The sequence below is a fragment of the Cyprinus carpio genome, chromosome A13 (assembly GCF_018340385.1).
Source record: "Cyprinus carpio isolate SPL01 chromosome A13, ASM1834038v1, whole genome shotgun sequence".
NCBI lineage: Eukaryota > Metazoa > Chordata > Actinopteri > Cypriniformes > Cyprinidae > Cyprinus > Cyprinus carpio.
This window is the reverse complement of record NC_056584.1, coordinates 1,418,328-1,445,842: the sequence shown is the minus strand read 5'-3', so window position 1 is coordinate 1,445,842 and position 27,515 is coordinate 1,418,328. Positions and strand designations below refer to the sequence as shown.

Sequence of the window (27,515 nt, the reverse complement as noted above, 5' to 3'; positions counted from 1 at the left end):
TAATTGTATGAAAGTGCAATAAAAAAAAATTCTGTCCCAGTTTTTATGAAACGTTTTATAGACTTTTCACACTTTCTGATTTCTGCTGATGTGTAAAAAAATATTTATGCTTAAATAACAGAATTAACTCTTATTGAATAATCAATGTATGTCAGTAAACACAATGTCTCTCTGTGTGTTTGTAGGAGCTCTGCAGTACACTGGAAGCCAAGGAGGAAATATATAAGCAACTTCTTGACCGAGGGCAGCAGATTTTGACCTTGACTCCTGAGGGTCAAGACAGCACCACTGAACTGGACCTACGTAACCTGCAGGAGAAGTGGGAATGTGTTCAGGCCAAAGTGACAGAGAGGAAGGTTAGAGTCTGATTCACTCCCTCTACTCTGTTAGGGCTTTCTGTGTTCTTCCTGTCAGTCTGACTCATCCTCGTCATCACTCGGCTGTTGGCTGATTATGTTCAAGTAGCTGAATATATCAGATCTGTGAGCTGTTGTGCTTTGATGTGGTCAGTTGAGTGATTCTTTTTCACTCGAGCACAAGCCCAAAGTGAGTTATAAATCACTACAGAACAAAGTAGAGTTGTCTGTGGTCTCTAAAAAGTTGCTGAAGTGGAATAAACCACTAGTAAACCACAAAACTTCTGTCATCATTTACCCACCTTTATAGTTTTTCCACATCTGTATATGACTCAAAAGTAGAAGATTTAAAGGATGAACACGCTTCTCTTTTCCATACAATGAATACATATGGTATGAAACTTATAAAATGGACCAAAAACTCAATGAAAGCACCTTGAAAAAGTAAGGTAGTGTAAAAACAAGACTTGAGTGCTGTATTCTTAAAATATATATAGGTGAGTAAATAATAGCCACACATTCAGTTCTGCTTGAATTAATTATCAAAGTTCAAAATTTGCAAGCATACTGTATATTCAAGTCCAAATCCGATCTGGCTGTCAGATTAATGTAATGTTTGATTTAGGTCGCTTTGCTGAGTTGAATCTGGACTTGGCAAAAACGTTTGTTTACAGCAGGAATTTGACCACACACGCTCTTGTCAGAACCTCGTCTGTGATAGTCAAGTCATCCTTGAATGTTTGCAGCTTTTACAAATATACCTCCTCACTTGTGATGCTAGCCAGACATCACATGACATGCGCTGAGTCACATGCTGCTGGATGAGATCATTGAGTGACTGGGATCCAGCGGTGCAAGGGAAGTTCCTCATATCCTTGATATCTCATATCCTCCTCAGTGACATGAGAAAACTACTCCAAAATAGCCGTCATATTTCACAAAATATCAAGAAGTGTCTTGCTCTAGTAAGAAGCGCTAAGGAATGGTCACAAACCAGTTGTCCCAAACATTTCTCCATCCTCATCTTCCTTTGTCAAACTAGTTGATTCTCTACAATAAGCCAAACTGCTTATTTCATACTTTGGGAGATGTACAGTTGTCCCTGTACATGAATCTGAGATGAAAGGATGTGTTTGTGTTTGATCGGCCATAGGTGAAACTGGAGGAGGCTCTGGCGATGGCCACAGACTTCCATAACTCACTACAGGATTTCATTAACTGGCTGACGCAAGCCGAACAGACCCTCACTATGGTCTCCCCTGCCTCCCTCATCCTCTAAACCTCAACATTCAAAGAAAATCCATCCCATAAATTCATTAAATTCATCTTATTATTGCTAAATCTCAGCATGAAATGAAAACTCACCCCATCTATTTTTTAAATGCATGTTATTGATCTTATTGTGAACAATTCATCTGTGCTCGTTTTGCGTAAAAACATTGTAGGAAAAAAAAAAGGGTAATGTAATAATTACTAATGTAATATAATGTTCATAAAACTTGATAAAATCCTAAGCTAATAATGTAATAACAATGTATTACATAAAACAATTCACTAAAACATTGTCCTATTATTATAACTGTAATAATTGTAATTTTAAATGTAACTTTAAAAATATTAATGCTATTATTATTGTTGCTGTTGTTGTGCATTACTTCTTATAAATACATAAGCATATGAAATATAATAAATATATTTTAAATTGACCACAAAATGTATACATACTGTTATATACCAACATTGTATACAACGTATAGCCTAAAAAAACCCTCCTCAGTAACTGTAACAAGGACTCTGTTACCAGTTTAAACATTGTTTCACAGTTCATTATATGCTTGTTTTACTTGATCAGCTGTGATTGCATTATAAGTTGCTACAGTGTGATCATAATATAATACATTTCTCATGCAATCTATTATATTATGAGAAAAAATGTTTTCGCCATGTTCTTGCACTTTTAAGAAACAGTCCTTTTCCAAAATATATATTTTTTCTTTCTTTCTTAAAATGGATCTGCTGGAATTGCAGGTGTTTGTGACTGAGGTGAACTCACATCGGGATCAGATCATCGAGCTGGATAAGACAGGAACACACCTCAAGTACTTCAGTCAGAAACAGGACGTGGTGTTGATCAAGAACCTCCTGCTGAGCGTTCAAGGCCGCTGGGAGAAGGTCGTGCAGAGGTCAGTGGAGAGAGGACGCCTGCTGGACGATGCCAGGAAACGTGCCAAACAGGTGGGAGAGGTCCCGTGGGATAGAACTCATTTAATAGCCATGCTTTGTTTAATCACACATCCTTGCTAGATATAGTCACTATAGGAATGATTGAATCACAGAGAACTTCATTTGGCTTCTTTTGTGACTGATCAACGTAATGAGACTCTTTAATGTCAAAGTGAATTTACACTCTTTAATATAACACACTTAAATCATCAATATATGCACACTGTGGGGATTCTTCTTGATTGTGAAAGGGTCTGCATAAAGGGTATAGGATAAAATAAATGTAGGAAAATACAGGGAAAGTCCTGTATTTTCCCTGCAAGAAAAGACACAAGATTGTTGAAGTCCTGGAGTAGCCAAGCCAAAGTCCAGATCTCAGTCCAATTGAGAATTTATGAGGGGACTTGAAAACGACTTAGCACTCACAAGCTCCACGCAGCCAGACTGAGCTAGAGCTACAAAGAAGAATGAGAAACATTATAATAAAAACCTACAGTATGGACACAGCCTACTTTGGAATTGCTGCCAAAGGCGCATCTTATAAATACTGACCTGAGGGGTTTATTTAGTAACTGTAATCGATTTTTAAAGCAAACTTGTTGGACATGACGGATTTTTTTTTTTTTTTTTTTGTTCAGTGTGAGAAAAGCCAAAATAAATTCTCTATGGTTCAATCATGGAAAAAATAAAGTGCTTTAATATACTGCATATTACACTGATGGATTCTCACGCTCTCGTCTTCTGCAGTTCCATGAGACCTGGAACAAACTGATGGAGTGGCTTGAAGAGTCTGAGAGAGTGCTGGACTCTGAGCTGGAGATCGCTAATGATCCGGACAAGATCAAGACGCAGTTAACCCAGCACAAGGTGAACGACACCAGTCCATTTCCCTGTCCAACACACGTCTGGTATTAAGATGTGTTCTTAGTGATCCCATCATAAGCGGTCAGCCCACACCATTTCCACCTTGTGCCAGTTATATAAACACAGCCACTATGCTAAAACTAGCTAAAGAACTAGTCTGACCAACTAGCAGTTGACCTGTCTTTAAAAAATGAGATGACTAAGTTGTAAGACTAGTCTTAAACTGTTTATGTAACAGCCACTGGTATTAACATGTGTTCCTAATGCCTCTCCTGTGAGCACTTGTGTCGAAAGCCCGCTCCCTTCTTATTTTGACACACTCTACATCACTTTCATGGGGATGAAAATTGAACAAACAAACCCATGTTACAGCTTATGAGCAAAAGGGAATGGAAGCAAATAAAAAGGGTTATGAGTGCAGCTGTAATTGTGGATTGAAAGTTTGAATTGCTTGTTTTGCTGTGAGAGATCAGAGGAATCTGCTACGTTTAGGTTATGTTTCACTGTGGTCACACTCAGGACAGATGAGCATTTAAAATACACAAAACATTGGACAATTTACATGTTTGCACCTATATTTGGCGCTGGCCACTTGTGCTTCGATCACAAAAAGTGGATGTAAATGACAGGTTTAAACAGGGTCATATAGACTTCCTGTTCACACCATGTTTTTATCCCCATCTGTGAATGTGGAACAACTGACGAGCTGCCGAACAAACAATACCAGGTGCTTTTTCCCTCACTGCTATTGTGTTTTTTACAGACTGTGGGTCATAAGAAGTGGCATCCTGTTATACTTCTGTCTAATTAATTCCCCCACTTTTTGGGAGGTAATCTTTATATTTGAAAGAGGTGTACATGGTTTTTATTTTATTTTATTATTATTCTTTTTTAGAAGTTTAAAGAGTTCACCGTTTCAGGCCACACAGTGGTAAAAACAGTAAACAGACTGAGACTTGCAATTCTTTAAAACTGAAGTCAGGCTCCTCAGTCACAGATGATGTGCACCATCAGTGGTTTTAAATGCAGGATACGAGTAGGATTGTGTGATCCTGGTCTTAGTGCTGCATGTTGGTATGTAATTAACAGCTCAGCAGGGCTTCAGATGTTCTGATGAGTCAGTCACAAATACAAATGGCAGGATTTGATGACATCAGGCTTCCTGGAAGACCTCACAGGATGGTTTTCGGGACACATGCCCTTGAGCTACATCCGAATGACCCGTCGCCTCTGTTTGTCTTGTGTGGGGGGATTGTAGGAGTTCCAGAAAACTCTGGGCAGCAAGCATTCGGTGTATGACACCACCAGCCGCACGGGCCGAGCTTTGAAGGACAAGACCTCCTTGCAAGATGACAGCCAGAAACTGGACGACATGCTCAGTGAGCTCAGGGACAAATGGGACACAGTCTGTGGGAAATCTGTGGAGAGGTACATGCGCATTTGGATGGATTTCAGAAAAACACATATCCATCTCCCCGATTAAAAATAGATGTATACATTTTGCATAGACAAAATTAAGCCTTTTTCAGGCTTTATTAAAATTAGGCTTATTTTAGAATTGGGTTTTTCAGAACACTTAAAATATATATTTTCCAGTAAGATCGTATTAGTAAATGTTAGTTAATGCATTAACTAACAATGAGCAATACATTTGTTACAGTATTTATTTATTAATATTAACTAATAAAAAACAACTGTTCATTGTTAGCTTAGATCCATTAAATAATATTAACAGACACATATTTTGCTTCTATTGTATTAGTAAATGTAAAAATTAACTAAAACTACAATAAAATACCAAGTTCTGTCATGAAACTCTAGATCAGGGGTGTCCAAACTTTTCCTAAAGGGGGCTGGATTCGACAATGTGGAAACACTCGGGGGCCAGATGCTTCTACCTATATATATATATATATATATATATATATATATATATATATATATATACATACATACATATACATGATGTTGAGTTGGCAGTAGCAGTAGTTTGAGTTTTGTTGAGGACAAAAATCTGTAAATATCTTGTTTTTAAAGCTTTTACAATTATATCATAGAATGGCTTTATGGTATTTAGTCTATTAACACATGAAAGCACTGCTTATAAATATTAAATTGGCCTATATTAATAATATAAGAAGATTCTGTATAAATATGCAACATTACTGCAACAATACCACAGTTATTGTTACTACAGTAAATCAAAATGTTGGTGATTTGTGGATTGAAAAGCGTTCTGACTGCATTGTTGTCGCACCGCGTTACTGTTGTAGAGAATGTCAGCACTGTTTCATCTGCCTTTGACATCTGTGGTTTGTATGGAAACCTCTGCTCCAAACTCAAACGCTTCTCACAGTGGTCTTGTGATCGAGATCAGTGAGCGAGTAAACACATTTATTCTGAGCTCACGCTGTCTTTAGGCAGAGCTAAAAACGGTCCGTGCAGTGCGGTTCAAACAATCAAGTCGCGCTTTTCTGCTTTTGAAGCATTTAGGAATTTGCGCGCGCTAAAGAAATGAGAGCGCATATGAGTTATCAAATTGTTATCACTTGCATTTTACTGCTACATCCAATAGCATCTGGACTAAAATTTTGTGCTGCCATCTTGTGTTGACATTGTGAAACTGCATAGGCCTATTTTGTAAATTATGCTTGGCGGGCCATATATAATATAGTCTATTTAAGATAGCTGCAGGCCACTTATTTGGACACCACTCGCGGGCCATAATTTGGACACCACTGCTCTAGATGGCGCAGGCTGATGTGTCCTTAACGTAACTGATGACATTCTTAGCATTAAACGTCAAAAGCTGATTGGTTCATGTTGCATATGCAGCCAATGAGCTTGCTGCTTTACATTTAAATTGTTGATCAGCATTCACTTCAGCATTGCACCACGCTTTCAAAGTTCCTCTGAAACCCTTCACCTTCCCCAGCTCCACCTGTATAGATCTGCTATGAGTTATTATATATGCTATTTGTGCAGCAGCAGTATGTCTTAAATACTCACAGCACTATATCGGCTTATGTATTGGCAGTAGCAAGTTCCTGTACTTGCTAGCAGCAGCAGCAGCAATATCTACAAATATAGCAATAACCAACATCAACAGCAATTCAGCAGCGGCATAGCAGACATTTTCTGCCAAGACCAAATACATTAACATTGTCGTATCCATTACCATGCTAAAATCTTCTGAGAGTTCTCATGATAGAACTAATATTAAACATGCTTTAGAAGTATTTTTCATCGTTAGTTGATGTTAAGTAGTTAACTAATGCTAACAAATAAAACCTTATTTTAAAGTGTTACCCATTTTCCTTTATGCATTCATTTGAATTTAGACCTAAAATATTAATGTTGAGTAAACAATATTTAATATCTGTGTTATTTGTCAACTAACTGTCCATGATTCATGGCAATACAAAATGATATGTTGTCACAACTGTGTATTTAACATCATATGGGCTATTTTTTTCTCCAGGCAGAATAAGCTGGAGGAAGCTCTGCTGTTCTCAGGTCAGTTCACAGATGCACTGCAGGCTCTCATCGACTGGCTCTATAAAGTGGAACCACAGCTTGCTGAAGATCAGCCCGTGCATGGAGACATAGACCTCGTCCTGAACCTCATCGACAGCCATAAGGTACCCATATGAGTTTGACTGACGTACACAACCTGCTTCTTCAATACTCAACTGTAGGGCATGATATGAATGAATGAAATTGATATCTAAAGATACAGATATCTAAAGTAATGATACAATATCATGAAAAACTACCACAATATAGTATATGATTGTTTTGGCACAGCACTAGATATTTTTTTATTTTCTCTCATAATTTTCAGGCTTTTAAAAAGTTCATGAGCACATTGTAAAAGAAATCAATTTTTAAATGAACGGTGTATTCCATGTCTTCTGAAGAGCCATGATTGCTTTACTGGACGGATTTGATTTAGGATTTTATTGACATATGAATATTGATCAATGTGCATGCATTAAGCACATCAAATACTGTAATCAACAGAAGCTTAAACCTCACCTAAAGTACTGTACAAATCGAGTTAAAATAACAACAATTATATACGTTGATGACAGGATATAACTTGGTGAGTACTGCACATGCTCATGACTCAAAAGAGCAGTTGTACATGACGGGACGTCCAGTCTGACCCATGCCATGCTCTGATCTCAGTTCTGCTGCTGTATGCATGTGCATGTTTCATGCCTTGAGCAGCTTTCCTAAAATATCCGTCCCCGTGTTTTTAACTTCTTGGTTCTGTGGCAAAAATAAAATATAATTACACTGTAGTATCATCAGAGGGAGTGTAATATAACAGAACCCACTGGTTTCAGTTAAAGGTGACAGGAGCGCTGGCCAGACGGACTCAAACTCAATGCTAGAGTAGACATCAGGACACACTTGAGCTGATGAGCCTAGAGGTGACCTCATTCACGCTCGTAATTGAGGCCTTAACCTGAGCAAATGTTCACCAGCAATCTTCTGACTATGTTTGGTGCTGTTTATGCGTGATTTCTATGGATGCAATCAAGATCTGGGTGATCTAGCTAAAATAAATTCCAGCTTTTAGACAAGATTCTATAAATATCTCAGCATTTATGTAGTCACAAGACAAGGAAGGATCACTTAATGTGATTCATATTTCATACACCACATCATCAAAGACATAGAGCCAACATTTTTTTTTTTTTGGAATGACCAATGCTGATGCAAAGTCATAGGCTACATAATTAAATCCTGGTGATGTGCAAATGTCGTAAAGCCTGGCAGCTGATAACGTTAGGAGCATGATTGATAGCAGTGGACAAGGAGATGTTTTAAAATGCATATATATGAATGACATCAGAGGTGGATATGGGCTCTGGCCTGATGTAATATAGACAGCATTGTACAGGCACACAAAATGTGATTGATTATAAAAACAATTCACTAAGTATTGAAAATACTTGTCTTGAAATCTAATGAACTGTTTAACCCAACATCAATGCATATATATGATGATGTTGCTGCCTATGTAAATCTATACAAACAACTAAGTTTTAAAATGCATATATATGATGATGTTGCTGCCTATGTAGAGCTTTCCAAATCATTCATTTATGAGGTTCCATTTCAGTTAGAATGCAGTCTATATAGGCAGCTAAAAGTAGATGGGTTGCATGTTGAATGAATTTCTCCATGTGTCCTGCAGGTGTTCCAGAAAGAGTTGGGCAAAAGGACTGGCAGCGTGCAGGCTTTGAAACGCTCGGCCCGTGAGCTTATTGAGAACAGCCACGATGACTCGTCCTGGGTCAAAGTTCAGATGCAAGAGCTGAGCACACGCTGGGAGACGGTGTGCAGCCTCTCTGTGTCCAAACAGACACGGCTCGAGCAGGCACTGTGTCAGGTAAGACATGCCATCTGTCATCAGCAATCACGCTGCCAGATGTTACACTCATGACCGTTTAATAACAATTTAGACCGTTAGAATAAAACAAGGTACTGTAAAAACATCTTACCACAGTTAGGACTGGCTAACCTTGCATGTCAAATTATTATCAAACCTAACTTACAAGTATCAGAATTGCCTTCAGATCCAATAGAGTGTGTGACTCCATCCTTCAAAGGAAGTTTTTGTTTATGAAAGTAACAGTATGTATAATATGTACATGTATATATTTATGTATAAATTGCTCTCTGTGAATGCACCTTTTCAACTCATTTGTGCATTGTTCCTCAGGCTGAGGAGTTCCACTCCACTGTTCATATCTTACTGGAGTGGCTTGCAGAGGCTGAACAGAGCCTTCGCTTCCACGGTGCCTTGCCTGACGATGAAGAAGCCCTCCGCGCTCTCATTGAACAGCACAAGGCAAGCTTCCCACAACAACGGCAAATAACCCACACAAGAAAAATGAATCAGTGTGATGTTTACCTTGTGAAACCTTTTAGTGGCAATAGCATATCAGTATTTACTGGCAACAATGATAGGCCACAGTAAACACAGAAAATGAAATGGTATCTGTTCTACATTACAGCATTGAGTTTAAATGCAAGTGTGTGCCAGAGGGATCGTAATCTTTCCAAGACAGAACGTGTGTCTGTGTTTTCCACAACTATGACATTCTTTTTTTTATTAGCTCCACTCATGATGTGAGGTAGTGATGCGTAGCCCGGTCTCTCTTCACGTCCAACTGAGTAACAAAAGCCATACATGGCTTCAAATCTTTATTAACTACTGCTTGCCAGAAAAGACTTCAACCCATATTTCAACCCATATAGTGTGATCTCATATTCAATATCCAAAATAGTCTGTTCCCCGAGACATTATTCACATCCACAGTTTGAGGAAGCAAAGATCCTGGGAGAGGATAGGGTTTCTCCTTAGGTTAAAACACCAGTTACTAATGATGAGTAGTAATACATAATCTCTACATGCTGGGAATAGGATGCCATCGATGGCATACATACTCTACATAATCATGTTTTTGAAGATCATGAATCAGTACTGGTGGAGATGGGCTGCTCTTTGTGTAACCATGACCATTTGCTAATGCAAGAACTTTTGATACATGCAGGAGTTTATGAAGAAGCTGGAGGAGAAGCGACTGGCCCTGAATAAAGCCACAAGCATGGGAGAGGCAATCCTGTCCATCTGCCACCCAGACTCCATCACCACCATCAAACACTGGAACACCATCATCAAAGCGCGCTTTGAGGAGGTTCGTCTATTTCTACAAGTTGATATCTACAAATCATTCAGGGACATTTAATGAAAAGCACATAATATTTAGGCATCTTATGTATATTTGAATAAAAGTAGACAAGTTTTAGGTTCCACTCAGAAAGAGACCATCTGAGGGATATGTAAAATGTCCAAACACATTCATTCACCTAGACTTTACCACAATAATTGAAAGAGGGAGGAAATTACAAAAATACAGGGAAAAAAAAGAAAACATGGATCTGCCTCAAACAACACTCATAAGTCACATCTGGACTGATGAAACCAGAAACTAGTTCTTCCTCAAAAGTGCTCATTTTATAAACTTTGTAAATGCAACAGTTCCAGACAGACTTATAAAACTTAGTTTGTCTGTTATTTTCAAAAGCTGTGTGAAGGCAGCCAATCAGATTTTGCTAGATCAAGAAAGTATTTTCCTGTTTTGTGTGCTACCTCAGATATCTGTGCTAGTAACTGGTCAGATCTCTCAATGGGTGTTTCATAACTGTTTAAGGGGACATCGGATGAAATTTTCACTTTTTTGTATTTAGTTTCTGGCATATCTGCTAGCTCAGAAAAGCTGAAAAGAAAATACACAGCCGGTTCGTTATAGGCTGTCTGAGTCTGAAACTGTCATCCAGTGAGCTGTTTCAATTTGCAACCGGTTTCTACATAGATAGCTAACTGAATAAGACTGAAGTGAGCCGGAGCTCATTATCATTTAAAGAGACATGCACTGAAACGGCTCGCTGTGAACAGAGCTGTTTTTGACAAGGTAATAAGGGTGTTATTTTACACAACCATTGTAGAACTTTAACCAAAGTATGTTGCAGGCATTCCATGAAGACCCTAAAGAATTATACAAACTTGTGGAAAGTGGGAATCCGATGTCCCTTTTAACAATCAACTCTGTCTACAGCATGATCTGATTTCTGCGTCTGTGTCAGGTAACAGCCTGGGTGCGTCAGCACCAGCAGAGACTCTCCAGTGCTCTGGCCGAACTGCTGGCCACGCAAGAACTGCTGGAAAACCTGCTGAACTGGCTCCAGTGGGCTGAAACCACACTTGGCGAGAAAGACAAGGAACCTCTTCCTCAAGAGTTAGAGGAAGTCAAATCGCTCATCGCTGAGCACCAGGTAACATCAAGAGCTGTATGAAGGGCTCACTTTAACACCCTTACATAGTTAGTCAAAGGTTTAGAAAAAAGCTGTTTGTGTGTGTGTGTGTGTGTGTGTGTGTACCAGACATTCATGGAAGAGATGACCAGAAAACAACCAGACGTGGATAAAATCACCAAAACTCATAAGAGAAAATCCACAGCAGATCCTCCGGTTCAGTCTCAAATCCCTGTTCCAGAGAAAGGACGAACAGCCAGTGAGTATAGCATTCAAGCTGAGTCCAGTTTCTCAATTCAGTTTGTCAAAGGCAAAGTCCTTGTTGTAGTGCATGCACCATAGCTGGCCCTCAGTGAACAATAGCATGATTTGAGCAGAATAAAAACTGAACAGGATTTGATATTTAGGTTTAGGGTTCAGTGCTAATTCTAGGGACTGGGGTAAGAGTTTGAGAAGAGGCTTTATGTTAATATTTTGTCTGTGTCTGAAATCGCATACTGTCTGAATAGGTACTGTACTTCTTTGAATAATAATTATCTTGCAACCATTAAAAATATGTTCTATATAGTATGAATGTGTGTAGTATAAGTTTAATCATAAAACGGATAGTTTCCGGTCCTTGATTCTGATTGGTTGAGCCGTGTTCGAAGCTGTTGTAAATTACACTACAAATATACACCTTTGTTTACGTCTGTGTGTTGTTCAGCAACCACTTTGTTGGAACCACAACTTTTTCTGAGGAACTACATTGTTTGGTGGAAGAATACTGTTTTTATTTATATCATTACACTACAAGTTGGTATTTTTAAAAGTTTTTTTTTTCTCTTTTCTCTTACTATTTTATTCATAATGTGAATGTGGATATACTATGGTTTTCACATAATATTTATTCTTTCTATATAGTAGGGAAGTACGTGATTTCAGATGGAGCCAAGTGTACACTAGTGCTTAAAGATATGGGCTCTTAACCAAAAAGCTGTAGGATCAAATCCTATAGACCTTTGTCCAACCACTTATGACCCTTGATTTACTGTGTCTCAACTTCATCTCTGTCCTAGCTTGTACTTTTCTTAACAATGTTGTAACATTGTATAATGACACTTTCCTTGTTATTCTCTCCTTAGGATGAGCCCCTTATGGTGTAGCTTAGGTCCTTTAGATAAAAGGATAAATGTAAACGTGTGCCCTTGAGCTAAACACTAATAATGAAGTCGTAGATATAAACATCACCAGGTTTTGTAGTATAGTCCACCAAACAGAAGTGCACTCATTGGCTGTTTAGCTTTGGCTGATTTAGCCATTTGTTTGTTTGGTCATCAGGAAAGAGATTCCCTACACAATCCATGTACACCGCAGCATCACAGACACAAATCGAGACTAAGAACCCCCGAGTGAACCTGCTGGTCAGTAAGTGGCAGCAGGTGTGGCTGCTGGCGCTGGACAGGAGAAGGAAGCTCAACGATGCTCTGGACAGACTAGAGGAGGTCAGTCGTACATAAACACCTGACCTCACATCTGGCTCAGATTCATGTCAGGTGCCTTCAAACTCATTTGCTTCTTATCTGCCCCAGCTGAAAGAGTTTGCCAACTTTGACTTTGACGTATGGAGGAAACGCTACATGCGCTGGATGAACCACAAGAAATCGCGCGTCATGGATTTCTTCCGTCGTATTGATAAAGACCAGGATGGCAAAGTCACAAGGCAGGAATTCATCGATGGCATCCTGTCCTCAAGTAAGGAAAGATGTCAAACTGTGTGTTGTTTAGGTCTAAAGTATTTCAGCCTGTACCCTCAACACCTCTCTGGTCTTGTAGAGTTCCCCACCAGTCGTCTGGAGATGAGCGCTGTGGCAGACATCTTTGATCGTGACGGTGATGGCTACATCGACTACTATGAGTTTGTGGCTGCTCTACATCCCAACAAAGATGCTTACAAACCATTAACCGATGCGGATAAAATTGAAGATGAGGTAAATGTTATCAGCTTACTTTCTGGAACATCCTACACAATAACTGGAAATTTTACGGATGTTGATACTTGTAGTCGTTTTCTGATTTATGACTTCATGTGTTTAGGTGACTCGCCAAGTTGCAAAGTGCAAGTGTCCGAAACGGTTCCAAGTAGAGCAGATCGGCGCCAACAAATATCGGGTAAGACAGAGATTTTTCATGCTTTCTGGATGAGTCAAGAAAAAGATTCAGTATGGAACACTAGGCCGATACAAATGCAGAAGCCTGGTCATTGGTTCAGTTTTTTTTTTCCTCAAGCTTTTCAAAATAAAAATTCAAAAATAAATGATTGGTTGTGAAGTTGATGAATTAAATATATGAATTGTTTGTCCTTTTACAACAAAATTATCTGATTTTCTCAGATAGTATGATCTCAAAACTATGGAAGCCCGTTTCCGCCACTGAATAAAAAAAAGGTTATTGCTACTTTTTACAGTATCTCACAATTCAGACTTTTTTTCACAGAATTGTGAGTTATAAAGTCAGAACTGCGAGATATAGAAGTCAGAATTGGGAGATATAAACTTACAGTTCTGACTTTTTTTTCAGAATTGCGTGATATAAACGCGTTAAAGAACAATTTGGGGGGGGGGGCTATGTTCTCAGAATTGTGAGTTTATATATCGCAATTTTGACTTTTTTTCTTGCAATTGCGAGTTTATATCACGCAATTCTGAGAAAAAAAGTCAGAATTGTGAGATATAAAGTGAGTTATGAAGTTAGAATTAAATGATATAAACTCGCAATTGCGAGTTAAAGAACAATTTGGGGGGGGGGGCTATGTTCTCAGAATTGTGAGTTTATATCTCCCAATTATGACTGAATTGTGAGATAAACAGTCGCGATTACCTTTTTTATTTTTTATTGAGTGGCGGAAACAGGCTTCCATACAAAACAGCATTCACCTTAGTGCTAGAAAAAAATCCTGCTTTTATTACAAAATATGTTTTTTATTTGCCAATAACATAACTGTATGTAACCAGTCTAGCAAAGTTCATTTGGACATTGGCTGTATCCAAATGAAAAGGCCCTGATTCCTTGTATCAAAGCCGATATAAGTAATGTTTTGAGGACAGGATGGAAACATGAAGTGTGGAAAGTTGGCAGAGTTCCACACACCCCTGTTAAACTGCTCCCATACCCAAACCTCTCTGCTCCAACACTGCTCTTTCCAAAGAGAATGACTTCATTACATTTTTACATGCCATTGCATTTTTCATTCTCTCAAGTTTGAGAGTTTCCCCCCCGGTCCCCTTCTCTCCAACACCCCTAATAAACAGATCCCGTAACATTTGGTCACAGACAGCCATTCTGTTAGTGCCTGCAATCTGAGGGAATAGTACTGACTGCCTGGAGGCCTGTAACTGTGGCACTGGATGACAAGAACTAGAATATCTTATGTGTTTTTTTTTTTTCAGCAAAGTTTATTGTAAAATCAAAAAGAGTGAGTGAACTGATAGTTACTAATGTTTGTCTTTTCCCTCCCCCCCACCACATCAGTTCTACCTTGGAAATCAGGTATACATGCATAGTGTTTTTTAAGATTTGCTGTGCTGCCCTTTATGTTTTATCTGATTCACTGTCACTGTGTCTTTGAATTTCCAATATTTAAGGCTGTCTTAAACTCACAAGCGGATAAGCATATTTAAAAAAGTTTTTAACTCTCTTCCCAAAGCTAACCATTTAGTTTGTGGCTTGGCTGTGTGCAGATCTCCACAGGCATTGAAGCACAGTGGCTTGGGAAAGTTATAAATACAGATGAACATTTCTACTTCCTTAATACTAAATGACACACACACAAAAGATAGGTGTTTAGTGCTGATATTTCCTTAATATCTCTTTTGTTGTGCCCTGAGTAATTTTAAGGCAGATTAATTTAGGTCTGAGTTAAACAAGCACAGATATTTGGGAAATAGTTTCTGTTCAACATGAAATCAACATTGAGCATTACTCAATCAATCAATTAATCAATAAAACTTTTTACAAAGTGTTATAACTTGTCTTAAACAACAGCCAAAGGCATATTAATAACATTTATTAATAATAAACAATTCTACTGTTTGTAGTTATTTATAGATTACAGCATAATGTAGAAAATTGGTGCGAACTTGTCAATGCAGTTTTTCTAAAATCTTGCCAGTAGGTAATACACTAATTTCATGACTGTAAATATATGCAGTGATATGAATCAATTGGAATGTTTCACATTACGGAAGTAAAAGGGGTTGTGAATGTTTCATATTGACTTGTTCTACCGAAAAAAAAGAAAGAAAGATTTTTTAGGGCATTTTAGGATGTTTTTATTTTTTAGAAAACATTTTTAGATTCAACTATCTGCTTTTGAGTTCAAATGCATTTCTCCCCGCAGCGTTGCATTCTGCTTTTTTCTTATAATTTGCAACAGCTTTTGCAGCATAACACAGTACGCTTGCCTTCTGCTACTGTATCTGCTTAATTTACTTAAACCTATTTGTGTTCTGCTTTACGGGAGCATCACTTTTTCTTTTAACCACAATTTGTGGCTGTTGTTCAAACAAGCCAGAGCTTCAGGAGAAATTTTGAGCCGAATGCATGATTCTCCCTACATAAATCACATGAAATCATGAGCTACATGCTTTCTCAGGGTGGTGTTTTGGCAAGATACGTGACTCTTAGCTGGTGGAGGGCTTTTATCGGGCAGGCCATGCAAACCTCATGTGTTTTTCTTCCTTTGTATTGAGAGCTTTGTATCACATCAACTGAAACCATTCTTTTGACAGTTTGGTCTCGTTCACTGCTTACATGACCCCTTAATCGCCGATGAGACTATAACAAACAGGGACAATCAAAATCTAACCCCCCATCTACACGTTGCCGTTTTGGAAAGCTGTATCCTGGTAAATGGTCATTCTTAAAGCTGTTTGTTGTGATTCTCTTGACTATTTCTCTTGATCATGCTTCAAAATTCATCTTCTCCTTCCCCCAATCACCAAATTCACCAATGGTATCGATTCACTCTGGGTATCACTTCTAGAATAAAGGGCTTGCAGGCCTGTGTCGGTCATGTTGAGCTTCAGCGAGTCGATCTCAGCCATTCTTCCATATTGTTCCTATTGTGTGTGGTTGGAGTCGAGCATCAGTGTCAACACACGCATCCTCTATGAGAATGGTAGTTTGTAGTTCTAGACGGTGCAACGTCTGTGGTTTGTGGAAAAACTTTCTCATATGGTATGATTTCTTTTTGTTTTGTTTTTTGAACAGAAAGCATGAGGCCATAATTTTCTGTGCTGTGAAATCCGTATGCCTTGGCCATATCCAACTGGCAACAATCATTTGGATCAACTCATTTGGGTTGTTTTCTTTAGCTCCTATCTTTGGCATGGAGGGTGTAGGGGAATGCAGTAGAGTTATGTCCATGTGTTCCCCTGCGTCCGTGCCACTGCCCATATTTGTATGAAAACAGAGCCTCAGCAAGTGAAGAATGCACTTATAGCACTCCCTAGTGGACACACTGATCACAGTCCTGTCCACCTTGTCTTAAAAGTGCACTAAGCAACTTTTTTCTATTGTAATAAAGTTTCACATATAAAGAAATTGATAAAATGATGTTTACTCACTTGAGATGAATACTTGCGTAATATCAGTCTTATTTTAAAAAAATATCTTATATAAAAATATATATCAATACTGTTTGTTTGGTTGGATGTGTTTAATTGTCATGAAGAGTAAAATAATTGTCTATACATATATAGGACACTTCTGAAATCGATTAATCACGGGTGACAAATATGCCAAATATGCAAATTGGAAATTTCTGTAATGGTGTTTACATAATGCTTCATCCACGCCCACAGGTGGCAGCATAAGGTCTAGAACCACGGTCGAATCAGCTTGTAATACAAACTCTGAAATTACTTTGTGCACCTTTAATGACATACAATGGACCACACCACTACACATGATCAGGCAGTCATTAACACAAAGCCACAAATGAAACCAGTTGGATTGACCACTCATTTCACGTCTTCTGGAATGAAACCAATGTTGTGTCTCAGTCAAAACTAGTTTTGATCAAAGGGCTCGGCAGGGCAACAAGAGGAAGCCAGAGATAAACACAACAGAAATAGCATCTAACCGGGATTAATAATGCTGTGATTTGACTCACTGCTTCTGCCACATGTTTGATGGCCAATAATTACTATTTTGAAAAGGGTGTTACAGGGCCAAGGTTTCTGATGTTGCTCTGCTGCATGCCTGTCACTGACAAACATGACTGTATTTCAGAGGAATGATTGTGTTCTCTGTTCGTGTCCAGTTTGGAGATTCCCAGCAGCTGCGGCTGGTGCGGATCCTGCGCAGTACGGTGATGGTGCGGGTGGGTGGTGGTTGGATGGCCCTGGATGAGTTCCTGGTGAAAAATGACCCGTGCAGAGGTAATTTCCACTTCAGCTTATGGTGTGCTGACAGGTCTATTAAATTAATTGATATTGTGCATAACAGAATTGTTCAACTTATTTATACACTGTATTTTACTTCCTCCAAGACAATATGTTATGTTCCAAAACCTAGCTGAGTTGCCTACATAGGCAGCATTTTAACACATCACAGACTTGTTTCATTATTTGCGCTGCCTTCTAAGATACCTTGTAATTCCAAAAGCGGTATCGAATGAACTTCATGGAGAAGGCAATCGCACATTGCATTGACACAAGTTCATTCAGCACTGAAAAGAATAAAACAAAACAGATCAGTGTCATTCAAAAATGGACCACTGGGTCACTTGTGAGGTTCAATTTCAGTTAAGATGCTGCTTTAGGAGGAAGCTGCCATTGTAGACTACAGAAAGCAACGCAGCTCATTAAGTTTTGGAAAAGAATCCTAAGTTCCCAATAATTAAAGCAATTTAATATGTAGAAAGAAAATGTTACTGATGGATATTCTTATTTCTTATGTAGGCAGTAATCATTTGTTGGGGCTAAATCTTTTCTTCCTGCACTCTAATTGGCTGTTTATGGGATTCTTAAAGCTTGTGGTTCTCTTCCCACGAAGCCTTTCTTTCAGAATTTCCCTTTTCCTGCTGCTTTGTTTGTGAACCCAATTATCGTTTCTTCTAGTTCACCACCACGGGAGTAAAATGTTGCGCTCGGAATCAAATTCTTCAATTACTCAGTCTCCTATAGGTTGGCAACTCTCACACTTTCTCTCCTTGCTCCATCCCAGTGGTATGTGTGCATCCCAGTGTGTGTGTGTGTGTGTGTGTGTGTGTTGCAGTGATCCCTGAATGGTTTTCTCATTAACATTAATCTCATGCTTCCCTTTCCATCGTGTTGTCTGGGACTGTTTAGCATGTGGTTTTGTGTTGTTTCGTATCCTCTCTCGCTTTCTCTGCATGTGCTTGTTGTAGTTGTTGCAGTGCAATGAAACTTGCTCGACAATCTCATCTATGCAGGATATGAATAATTCATCACATTAAACTGAACTATACACGATAAACCAAATATGCTAAATTGTTATTCTAAACTGCAGTCTCTGAAGGTTGATCCTGTTCTACTGTTTAATAATAATATATTTTATGCAGTATCAATGTTTTTTTTTTTTATTAGATTTTTTGTCATTTTATTAGATCATTTTTGCCAGTGATGTGCAATGCATGTGAGTCATTCCCTACATCAAACCAAAGCACAAAACCCTGGACCGTGTTTTGCTCATTTGAGTGGGTGGCCATCATTCCCCAGCCTGGATATAGATACTTTCATAAAAATCAACCAAGATCAGAACCTTTAAAATGGCTTTGTGAAAAAAGTCCCTGAAACTTGCTTTGAAGGAATGTTTTGGGGTCAAAACAACAGCATATGTGGCTTTCTGTTGATTATACCAAAAAAAATAAAAAAAAATAAGCCTTGCTCTTCAATTTGTTTACAGTGATTAGGGTGGTGTGATAACTTGAAAGATCAAATTATAACGTTTTTAACAAATCGACTTGTAATTGTTGATACCACAGATGTTGGCCATAGACCTCAAGTTGAACAAAGCCATAATATTCCTTTGAATTTCAGAGGCTTATTTTCTAAACCCATGTGAAAGGTTTTGTTGTGGTCTTGCCTCCCGGCTCAATGCACTGTATGATCTTCCTCCAGCTAAGGGCAGAACCAACGTGGAGCTGCGTGAGAAGTTTATTCTCCCAGAAGGCACCACCCAGGTGATGGCCAGTTTCCGCTACAGAGGGCGAAGGTCACGGCCGTCCTCAAGAGGCGCCTCCCCTAACAGATCCAATTCTAGTCACAGCTGTCCCACAGCACAACCCAACCCACCCGGCTCCAACACACCCAAGGTATGGATTTTGTTGATTAGGTTGTAGAGAAATATGAAACTTCTCCATGTTTTTGTCACATTTTCTTCTCACCAATCATGAAGCTTGGTTCCAAAACCTAGTGAGCTTCTTTGCTGTCCACTGACTACATAGGCAGCTGCTTTGTAAGGCAACAACCTGACTAAGATGAAACCATAGGCACGGGTCAACAACTCGGTGCAGAATAGAAATAGCACATGGGAGACTCCATTCAAGGTTGTTTTTAAGAGAGTTTGGTCACAGACTGTATATATCAGCATAAGCATCTTTTGTCAGGAGTGTATCTATGGCATCTTAGAATGCTGTCTTAGGGAGCTCACTAAGATTTGGAACAGAGCCATACACAGCCCCATCATTGTTTGGTGATATATAATTATTTCTTGTATTGTCTGTCTTTTTTTTTCTATTTCTACCCTTCGTATGTGGTTTATCCACAATTGTTTCTCACAGACTCCCCAACATTTAACCCGCAATTATGACAAACCCTGGCTGACAAACAGCAAATCAGCTACTCTTAAATCATCTGACTCCTTTGACAGCCAAGGGTCATCCAATGAGGTATAGTGCTTAAGAAATGAGTGACAAGTCCACATCTAATCTCCGTCTCCTGCTCCTGACCTCTGTCTCTGCCTTCTTACTGATCTAATTGCTTTCTGTGTGGATCTGGGATTGAGTTCAATCTCTTTCTCTGGCTTTGCAGTGATGCATGGAAGTGGTCCGCTATTAAGGCGGATGTGTTTGTTTCAGTCCTTTAATTCTGACCTTTAAACCTCTCTTTCGCAAAGGAGATGGTGAGATTGTCTTAAATCAAATCAGCTTGATATACAAAGGCCTTTTCTAAACATCACCTTCAAGCACTAACTGCAAAATGAATATTTTTCTGTCCTCTTGCCACTAAAACGTGATGCTTGTGAGATCTTTTCTACATCCAGAACTCTAAATTAACTTCTTCTCTTTCTCCTGATGTATATGGCTGACTTTGATTCAGCGTAGGCAGTATACTGTAATTTTCTTGTCTGTCATGCATTTATTCAATCATTCTGGCCATGAACTGTACACACTGCAACATTTTGGGATGAACAAACACATTTAGATGTGGGAATGATATGAAATACAGAAGTCACTCCTAAACCAGTCAGGATTTCTTTGTGCTTGCTTTTGTCAAATGTGTTTCAGTGCAAGTATGTTAGAGCAGAACCCCACTGGGTTTATCTGCATCTTAGAAAGCTCCTCTTGGCCAAAGGTTGCTGTTTTTATTTCTGTCAGTGAACGGTCTGTTACATGCCTCCTCATTGTCCTGTTCTAATCGTTTCTGAATCATGACATCTTACAGAGCACCCCTATTCAGGGAAGCAAGCTTCGTCTTCCAGGCTATCTGTCAGGAAAAGGCTTTCAGTCGGGAGAGGATGGGACCTTGATAAACGCTGCAGTCATGAAGGCCAGAGGTCAAGCCATGGGTGAGTCGGACACACCGTCTGCTCTTCATCAAGTTTTGCTGCTGCTACTGTGCGATATACTGAATATTCAAAAAACGACACTGATTTTATTGGACTGTTGACTATTGGGTTATTATGAGACTATAAAGATCAGTTTCTTTTATCAGATCTGTCAAGTATTCAACTATACAGGTCCTTCTCAAAAAATTAGCATATTGTGAAAAAGTTCATTATTTTCCATAATGTAATGATACAAATTAAACTTTCATATATTTTAGATTCATTGCACACCAACTGAAATATTTCAGGTCTTTTATTGTTTTAATACTGATGATTTTGGCATACAGCTCATGAAAACCCAAAATTCCTATCTCAAAAAATTAGCATATTTTATCCGACCAATAAAAGAAAAGTGTTTTTAATACAAAAAAAGTCAACCTTCAAATAATTATGTTCAGTTATGCACTCAATACTTGGGCGGGAATCCTTTTGCAGAAATGACTGCTTCAATGCGGTGTGGCATGGAGGCAATCAGCCTGTGGCACTGCTGAGGTGTTATGGAGGCCCAGGATGCTTCGATAGCGGCCTTAAGCTCATCCAGAGTGTTGGGTCTTGCGTCTCTCAACTTTCTCTTCACAATATCCCACAGATTCTCTATGGGGTTCAGGTCAGGAGAGTTGGCAGGCCAATTGAGCACAGTAATACCATGGTCAGTAAACCATTTACCAGTGGTTTTGGCACTGTGAGCAGGTGCCAGGTCGTGCTGAAAAACGAAATCTTCATCTCCATAAAGCTTTTCAGCAGATGGAAGCATGAAGTGCTCCAAAATCTCCTGATAGCTAGCTGCATTGACCCTGCCCTTGATAAAACACAGTGGACCAACACCAGCAGCTGACATGGCACCCCCAGACCATCACTGACTGTGGGTACTTGACACTCGACTTCAGGCATTTTGGCATTTCCTTCCCCCAGTCTTCCTCCAGACTCTGGCACCTTGATTTCTGAATGACATGCAAAATTTGCTTTCATCCGAAAAAAGTGCTTTGGACCACTGAGCAACAGTCCAGTGCTGCTTCTCTGTAGCCCAGGTCAGGCGCTTCTGCCGCTGTTTCTGGTTCAAAAGCACACGCCTGTGCACGGTGGCTCTGGATGTTTCTACTCCAGACTCAGTCCACTGCTTCCGCAGGTCCCCCAAGGTCTGGAATCGGTCCTTCTCCACAATCTTCCTCAGGGTCCGGTCACCTCTTCTCGTTGTGCAGCGTTTTTTTTGCCACACTTTTTCCTTCCCACAGACTTCCCACTGAGGTGCCTTGATACAGCACTCTGGGAACAGCCTATTCGTTCAGAAATTTCTTTCTGTGTCTTACCCTCTCGCTTGAGGGTGTCAGGTCGGCAGTCTTACCCATGATTGCGGTTTTGAGTAATGAACCAGGCTGAGAGTTTTTAAAAGCCTCAGGAATCTTTTGCAGGTGTTTAGAGTTAATTAGTTTGATTCAGATGATTAGGTTAATAGCTCGTTTAGAGAACCTTTTCATGATATGCTAATTTTTTGAGATAGGAATTTTGGGTTTTCATGAGCTGCATGCCAGAATCATCGGTTTTAAAACAATAAAAGACCTGAAATATTTCAGTTGGTGTGCAATGAATCTAAAATATATGAAAGTTTAATTTTTATCATTACATTATGGAAAATAATGAACTTTTTCACAATATGCTAATTTCCACTTAAAGAGTTTTACATCACCCAAAAAAGAACATAGAATAATATATTTTTTTAATGTTATGCTAAAGAAATATTTAGTTAAATATTGCTGTGTAATATGAATAATAATATGTGAATATAATAAGGCTGCCCCCACTTAAAGAGTTTGCTAGTCGACTAGTAGTCGTCCATTTAAGCCATTAATCAAACGTTTAAATTAATTACTTAATTACTTGCGTTTAAATGCACGTATATAGCTTTCCACAAAGCACCCGCAAAATTAATGACTATGAATGTGTTGGGGAAAATAGCCAGGAGATTTTTTTAATAAACTAGTGTTTTTTCAGTCAGTCTTGGCTGCAAAGATAAAGTTGACATTGCAGTACAGAAATGCACCTTCCATATGGATTACATATTCAGAGAGTTTTTGTTTTCGTCAAATTGGTTCTTTCAGAAGTACACATTTCAAGCTTTCTATAGATATATTTCTCATGTCTGTGAGGCAAGTAGCCTGTAAGCTGAGTTTCAGTTCATTTTTGTGATTTGCTCCTGTGCACAGAGACCAAGACGGCACAAAGCGCATCCTGTTTGTTTTCTTTATTTTACAATAGCACGTCTTGTTGTTGTTGTTGTGAGGGTACAAAAAAAAAAAATGTATTTGTTGTATCTGTATAAGCAAAAATGACTGCATGTTTTAAGTTGTTTTCACAGTTATCAAGAAAAAAATTGTGCCGGTCTCATGCAGAAAGCATGCTAATAGTATCCGCACTTCACACAACCATTTAGCGGCCATGTAAAGTTGCTACTTCTTACACGTTTAAGTTTCAAATGATAAGTCATATTTGAGGTCGATGAATGACAGGCGAACGTTTAGATTTCCTGCCCGATATACTGTAATTATAAATTTTGAAACTGTTGAAAATACACAAAGTTGATCCACATATGACAGCCTCTGAACTTGGTCAGTACTAATCTTATATACAGGCACTGGACTACATTCAATCAGTCATCGCTCCCAAAATTAATTCAACGGGTCATATTGTTAATGCTATAAATTAATTACAACAATAAAATAAAATTCCATCATGAACATACATGAACAACAATGTCAAATTAAACCACAGAAATTCCAAAATTATATTTCCCTTACATTCAGCTTCCAAAAGTGCATTCATCTTTGCCATGTTACATTCATTTAGTTGACAGTGCTATACGCTGTATTAACAACAAATAAAAACACTTACACTGACAAGCTGCGCAATATCACGTTCATAATCGAATGCGACTCATCTGTGATTATGAATGCGATCTTCCATAACTTGTCAGTGATGTACGGCTCTGTGTATTAAATGCCGCTCCATCTGAAAGCACGCGATGGAGATTTATCACAGAGTGCGTGGAATGGTGCTCTGTGGTTGGTTGAGCGGAAAAAAAGTCCGGAAAAAAAGGGAGAAAACATGACCTAATAACTCAGTGGACATCGTTTTTTGCATAAAATTAAAAAAAAAAAAAACTTTTCAATACTGACCAGATAATATACTGATTTTGGCGGAAACTCAATTAAAAAAAAAAAAAATGGTGTTTATCGCGTTTTGGAATCAAACTCTTCATATATATATATATATATATATATATATATATATATATATATATATATATATATATATATATATATATATATATTACCCATATATCTATTTAGTGAACAGCAGTGTATAAAACATGATTTTCCTGTATTTTACTTCTGGATTAAAGATTTTGAATCTACATTTGTCAACAGTGGTTGTTTGGATGATATGATTCTAGTTCTTTTGGGAAACAAAATCTAAATATATGTCAAACATCATTAAAGGGCTGAAAAACTATCAATAAATACTTTATTTTTTTTAATTTTAGTGATGAGCCATAATGTGGATGTCAGTATCATAGTTCTGAGATGCGACTGGCTGTGAATTCTCTTCTCAGGGTTGGGTAAGATCTCAAGCAGGCCCGGCAGCAAAGCAGGAAGCCGAGGGAGCAGCCGCCGTGGCAGCGATGCCTCAGACTTCGATATTTCAGACATCCAGTCGGTTTGCTCAGACGTGTCGGAGACAGTGACAGACTCAGGACGCCCGACGCCGCGCTCAGCCTCACGCCAACACGGAGGCAAACCCTCCAAAATCCCAACTCCCCAACGGAGGAGCACCCCTACTAGCAAACTGGCTAAGACTACCAAGAGATAGTCAACAGAGTCCAGTCCACAGAAGAGGCCAGGTTCCACACACTAAACCGAGACTGGACAGACGTAGATTCACACTAAAGACTGCAAAGTGTTATTGATTTTAAAAAGCGTAGCAAGATGTAAATTATTCTGTTGTGAAAAAGGAAGTTTATGTGGAGTGTATGTGTGTGAGTGTGTGTGGAATGCAATGGCTTTGTGCATTTGTCCTGTACTTTATGTGACTGTTGCGTCATTGATATTTTGTTTATTGCTGGGAAAGGTCAGCAAACACAAGAAGACTATGTTGTTAGGTAAACTAACACTTTTCCACATGTTTGCGTTGAGGGAGAAGCTGAATGTACAGTCATTTGCTCTAGCGGACATGCTTGTTGGCGATAATATGCCCTTGTATTCTGCCAGGACACCACAATTATTTATTCATCTATTTAAAGTGCAATGACAAGCTGCTGTTATGCATTTAAAGGGCAATACAATACCACTGCTACACTACAACCGTTACCCCTGCTATCATACACTACAGTTAATCCTGATCATGGCCTTTAAACTTGCATATAAAACAACCGTCTGTAGCACCTGCAGTAATGTTCGTTTCGATCAAATCACAGATTGTGTGCCACCTAACTGTGACTAGAACTTTCTGACTAAATACATTCATAAGTGCAATCATGCCTGTGTACTCTATGGTTCCTTTTTGCCTGATTGATGCAAATTACTCAACTTTTTGTAATAAATATGCTTGCAGAAAGCTCAACAATATATACAAACTTTAAAGTCTCACTTGTTTCCATCCGTCCAAGCTATCTGACTATCTGACCAACATCCGAACAAAGACGCATTTTGACTTAGTTGCATTTACGCAACTGCAATTAACAAGTCTTAAAGGTATAGTTCACCCAAAAATGAAAATTCTGTCATAAATTACTCACACTCATGATATTCCAAACCCGTAAGACCTTCTTTCATCTTTGGAACACAAATTAAGATATTTTGATGAAATCCAAGAGCTTTCTGACCCTGCATGGACAGCAATGCAACAGTACAAAAATACTTTTTGTGCGCGAAGAAAACAAAGAAAATGATTTAATGTTTTCTTCTGCTCCGCGTAGCGCAGTGCAGCACATGTGGGTTCTACGTCAGCAGTTACTGAGTTCCTCTCGTGAATGGCGGTGGAGACTGACACGGAACAGAAGAAAACATTGAATAAAGTTGTTATTTTTGTTTTCTTTGCACACAAAAAAGTATTCCTGTAGCTTCATAACATTCAGTTGAACCACTGATGTCACATGGAATATTTTAGCTATGTCCTTACTACCTTTTGGACCATAAAACGTTTCCGCTGCATTGCTGTCTATGAAGGTGTCAGACAGCTCCCATAAAAAATAAAAAAAATCTTAATCTGAATACGAAAGAAGAAAAAATTAAAAGTAAAAAAGTATTTAATTTTTTTTTTTTTTTGTTTGTTTTTCCTTATGAATATCTTTTTAATTCAGTTTAAAGAATGTTTCTTTATTTTTCATTGTTATGAAAAAAAAATTTTCTTAAAGACATTAGCTTTATTTTTAAACATTATTTACTGTAGCGTTACAGTTTCTGCCATAAAAAGTTGCATGTGTGTCTGTGTGTGTGTGTGTGTGTGTGTGTGTGTGTGTGTGTGTATATATATATATATATATATATATATATATATATATATATATATATATATATATATAGCCACTTTATTGCTTTTATAAAAAGTCAAGGTCGCACTTTATTTTAAGGTCCAGTTCTCAATACTAACTATTAGCTACGACTTTTAAGTGCTTTATAAGTACTAATAAACAGCCCATATGCTAGTAATATGCATGCTAATAGGCAACTAGTCAATAGTGAGAATTGGTCCCTTTACTAGTGTTATCAAAGTCAACAACTGCATTAAGATAAGACTTGCGTTCACTAAATAGAATTACAATAATGAAGTACAACACTGGGTGGAAGAACTGATTATTTTAAATGATCTAAATCTCTACTATATTAAATGACTATATAAAAGTTCCAGACTGGCTGGTTTCTACGCAATTTCCAAAAGCTGGAGTGCAAGGTTCTGCGTTGATATAATGAGTGCTTTTGAGGAGAAACTAATCAGTGGATTTGGTAAAGTTGGCCAGGTTAGTGACATCAGTGTCACTGTAAACACCTGTAGCTCTAGACTGGGAGCGTCCTGCTCGAGGCTCACGGTGGACGGGTAAAGCCAGGCATTCAGTAATCACTCTAAAAATGAAAAAGAATGTCTAGCTGCAGTATGGGCGTGTGACAAGGTGTTTTATAGAGTTCTCATATGACATCCAGCTTTACCATCTAAACAGATCATAAACTTTGGGTTGCTGACTAACAAGAAGAACGCTGATGTGAAGCCCCTCTCAACACATGCTGCTGAGAATGATGCCGCAATGCTGCTGGAGAATAAGCACCCGGAAAGCTTCTGATTGTTTCTTACAATCACTCCCATCATCTGTCACTAGCATTACAGCTGCGATAACAAATGACAAAAAGGCCAAAAATT

At 38.5% G+C, this 27,515-nt stretch overlaps 2 protein-coding genes across 2 annotated transcripts in view; both read left to right on the top strand.

The window, feature by feature from the left end:
• Nucleotides 1-1,635, top strand: part of LOC109112381 (dystonin-like) — a 114,695-nt gene extending 113,060 nt beyond the window's left edge. The window contains exons 84-85 of the mRNA XM_042768356.1: nucleotides 186-356; nucleotides 1,510-1,635. Coding sequence (XP_042624290.1) covers nucleotides 186-356; nucleotides 1,510-1,635 — 297 coding nt within the window. The remainder of the gene's footprint in view (nucleotides 1-185; nucleotides 357-1,509) is intronic.
• A 713-nt stretch (nucleotides 1,636-2,348) lies between these two features.
• Nucleotides 2,349-25,729, top strand: LOC109111919 (dystonin-like). Its single transcript, XM_042768357.1, has 21 exons — nucleotides 2,349-2,591; nucleotides 3,327-3,446; nucleotides 4,702-4,871; nucleotides 6,925-7,084; nucleotides 8,653-8,847; nucleotides 9,181-9,309; nucleotides 10,016-10,159; nucleotides 11,109-11,297; nucleotides 11,406-11,535; nucleotides 12,597-12,760; nucleotides 12,848-13,010; nucleotides 13,092-13,246; nucleotides 13,353-13,427; nucleotides 14,787-14,804; nucleotides 16,046-16,162; nucleotides 17,581-17,698; nucleotides 18,380-18,445; nucleotides 19,403-19,596; nucleotides 20,065-20,172; nucleotides 20,948-21,071; nucleotides 24,718-25,729. The coding sequence occupies exons 1-21, from the start codon at nucleotides 2,364-2,366 to the stop codon at nucleotides 24,972-24,974; spliced, it is 3,024 nt and encodes a 1,007-aa protein (XP_042624291.1). The 5' UTR covers nucleotides 2,349-2,363; the 3' UTR covers nucleotides 24,975-25,729.
• The last annotated feature ends 1,786 nt before the right edge of the window (nucleotides 25,730-27,515 follow it).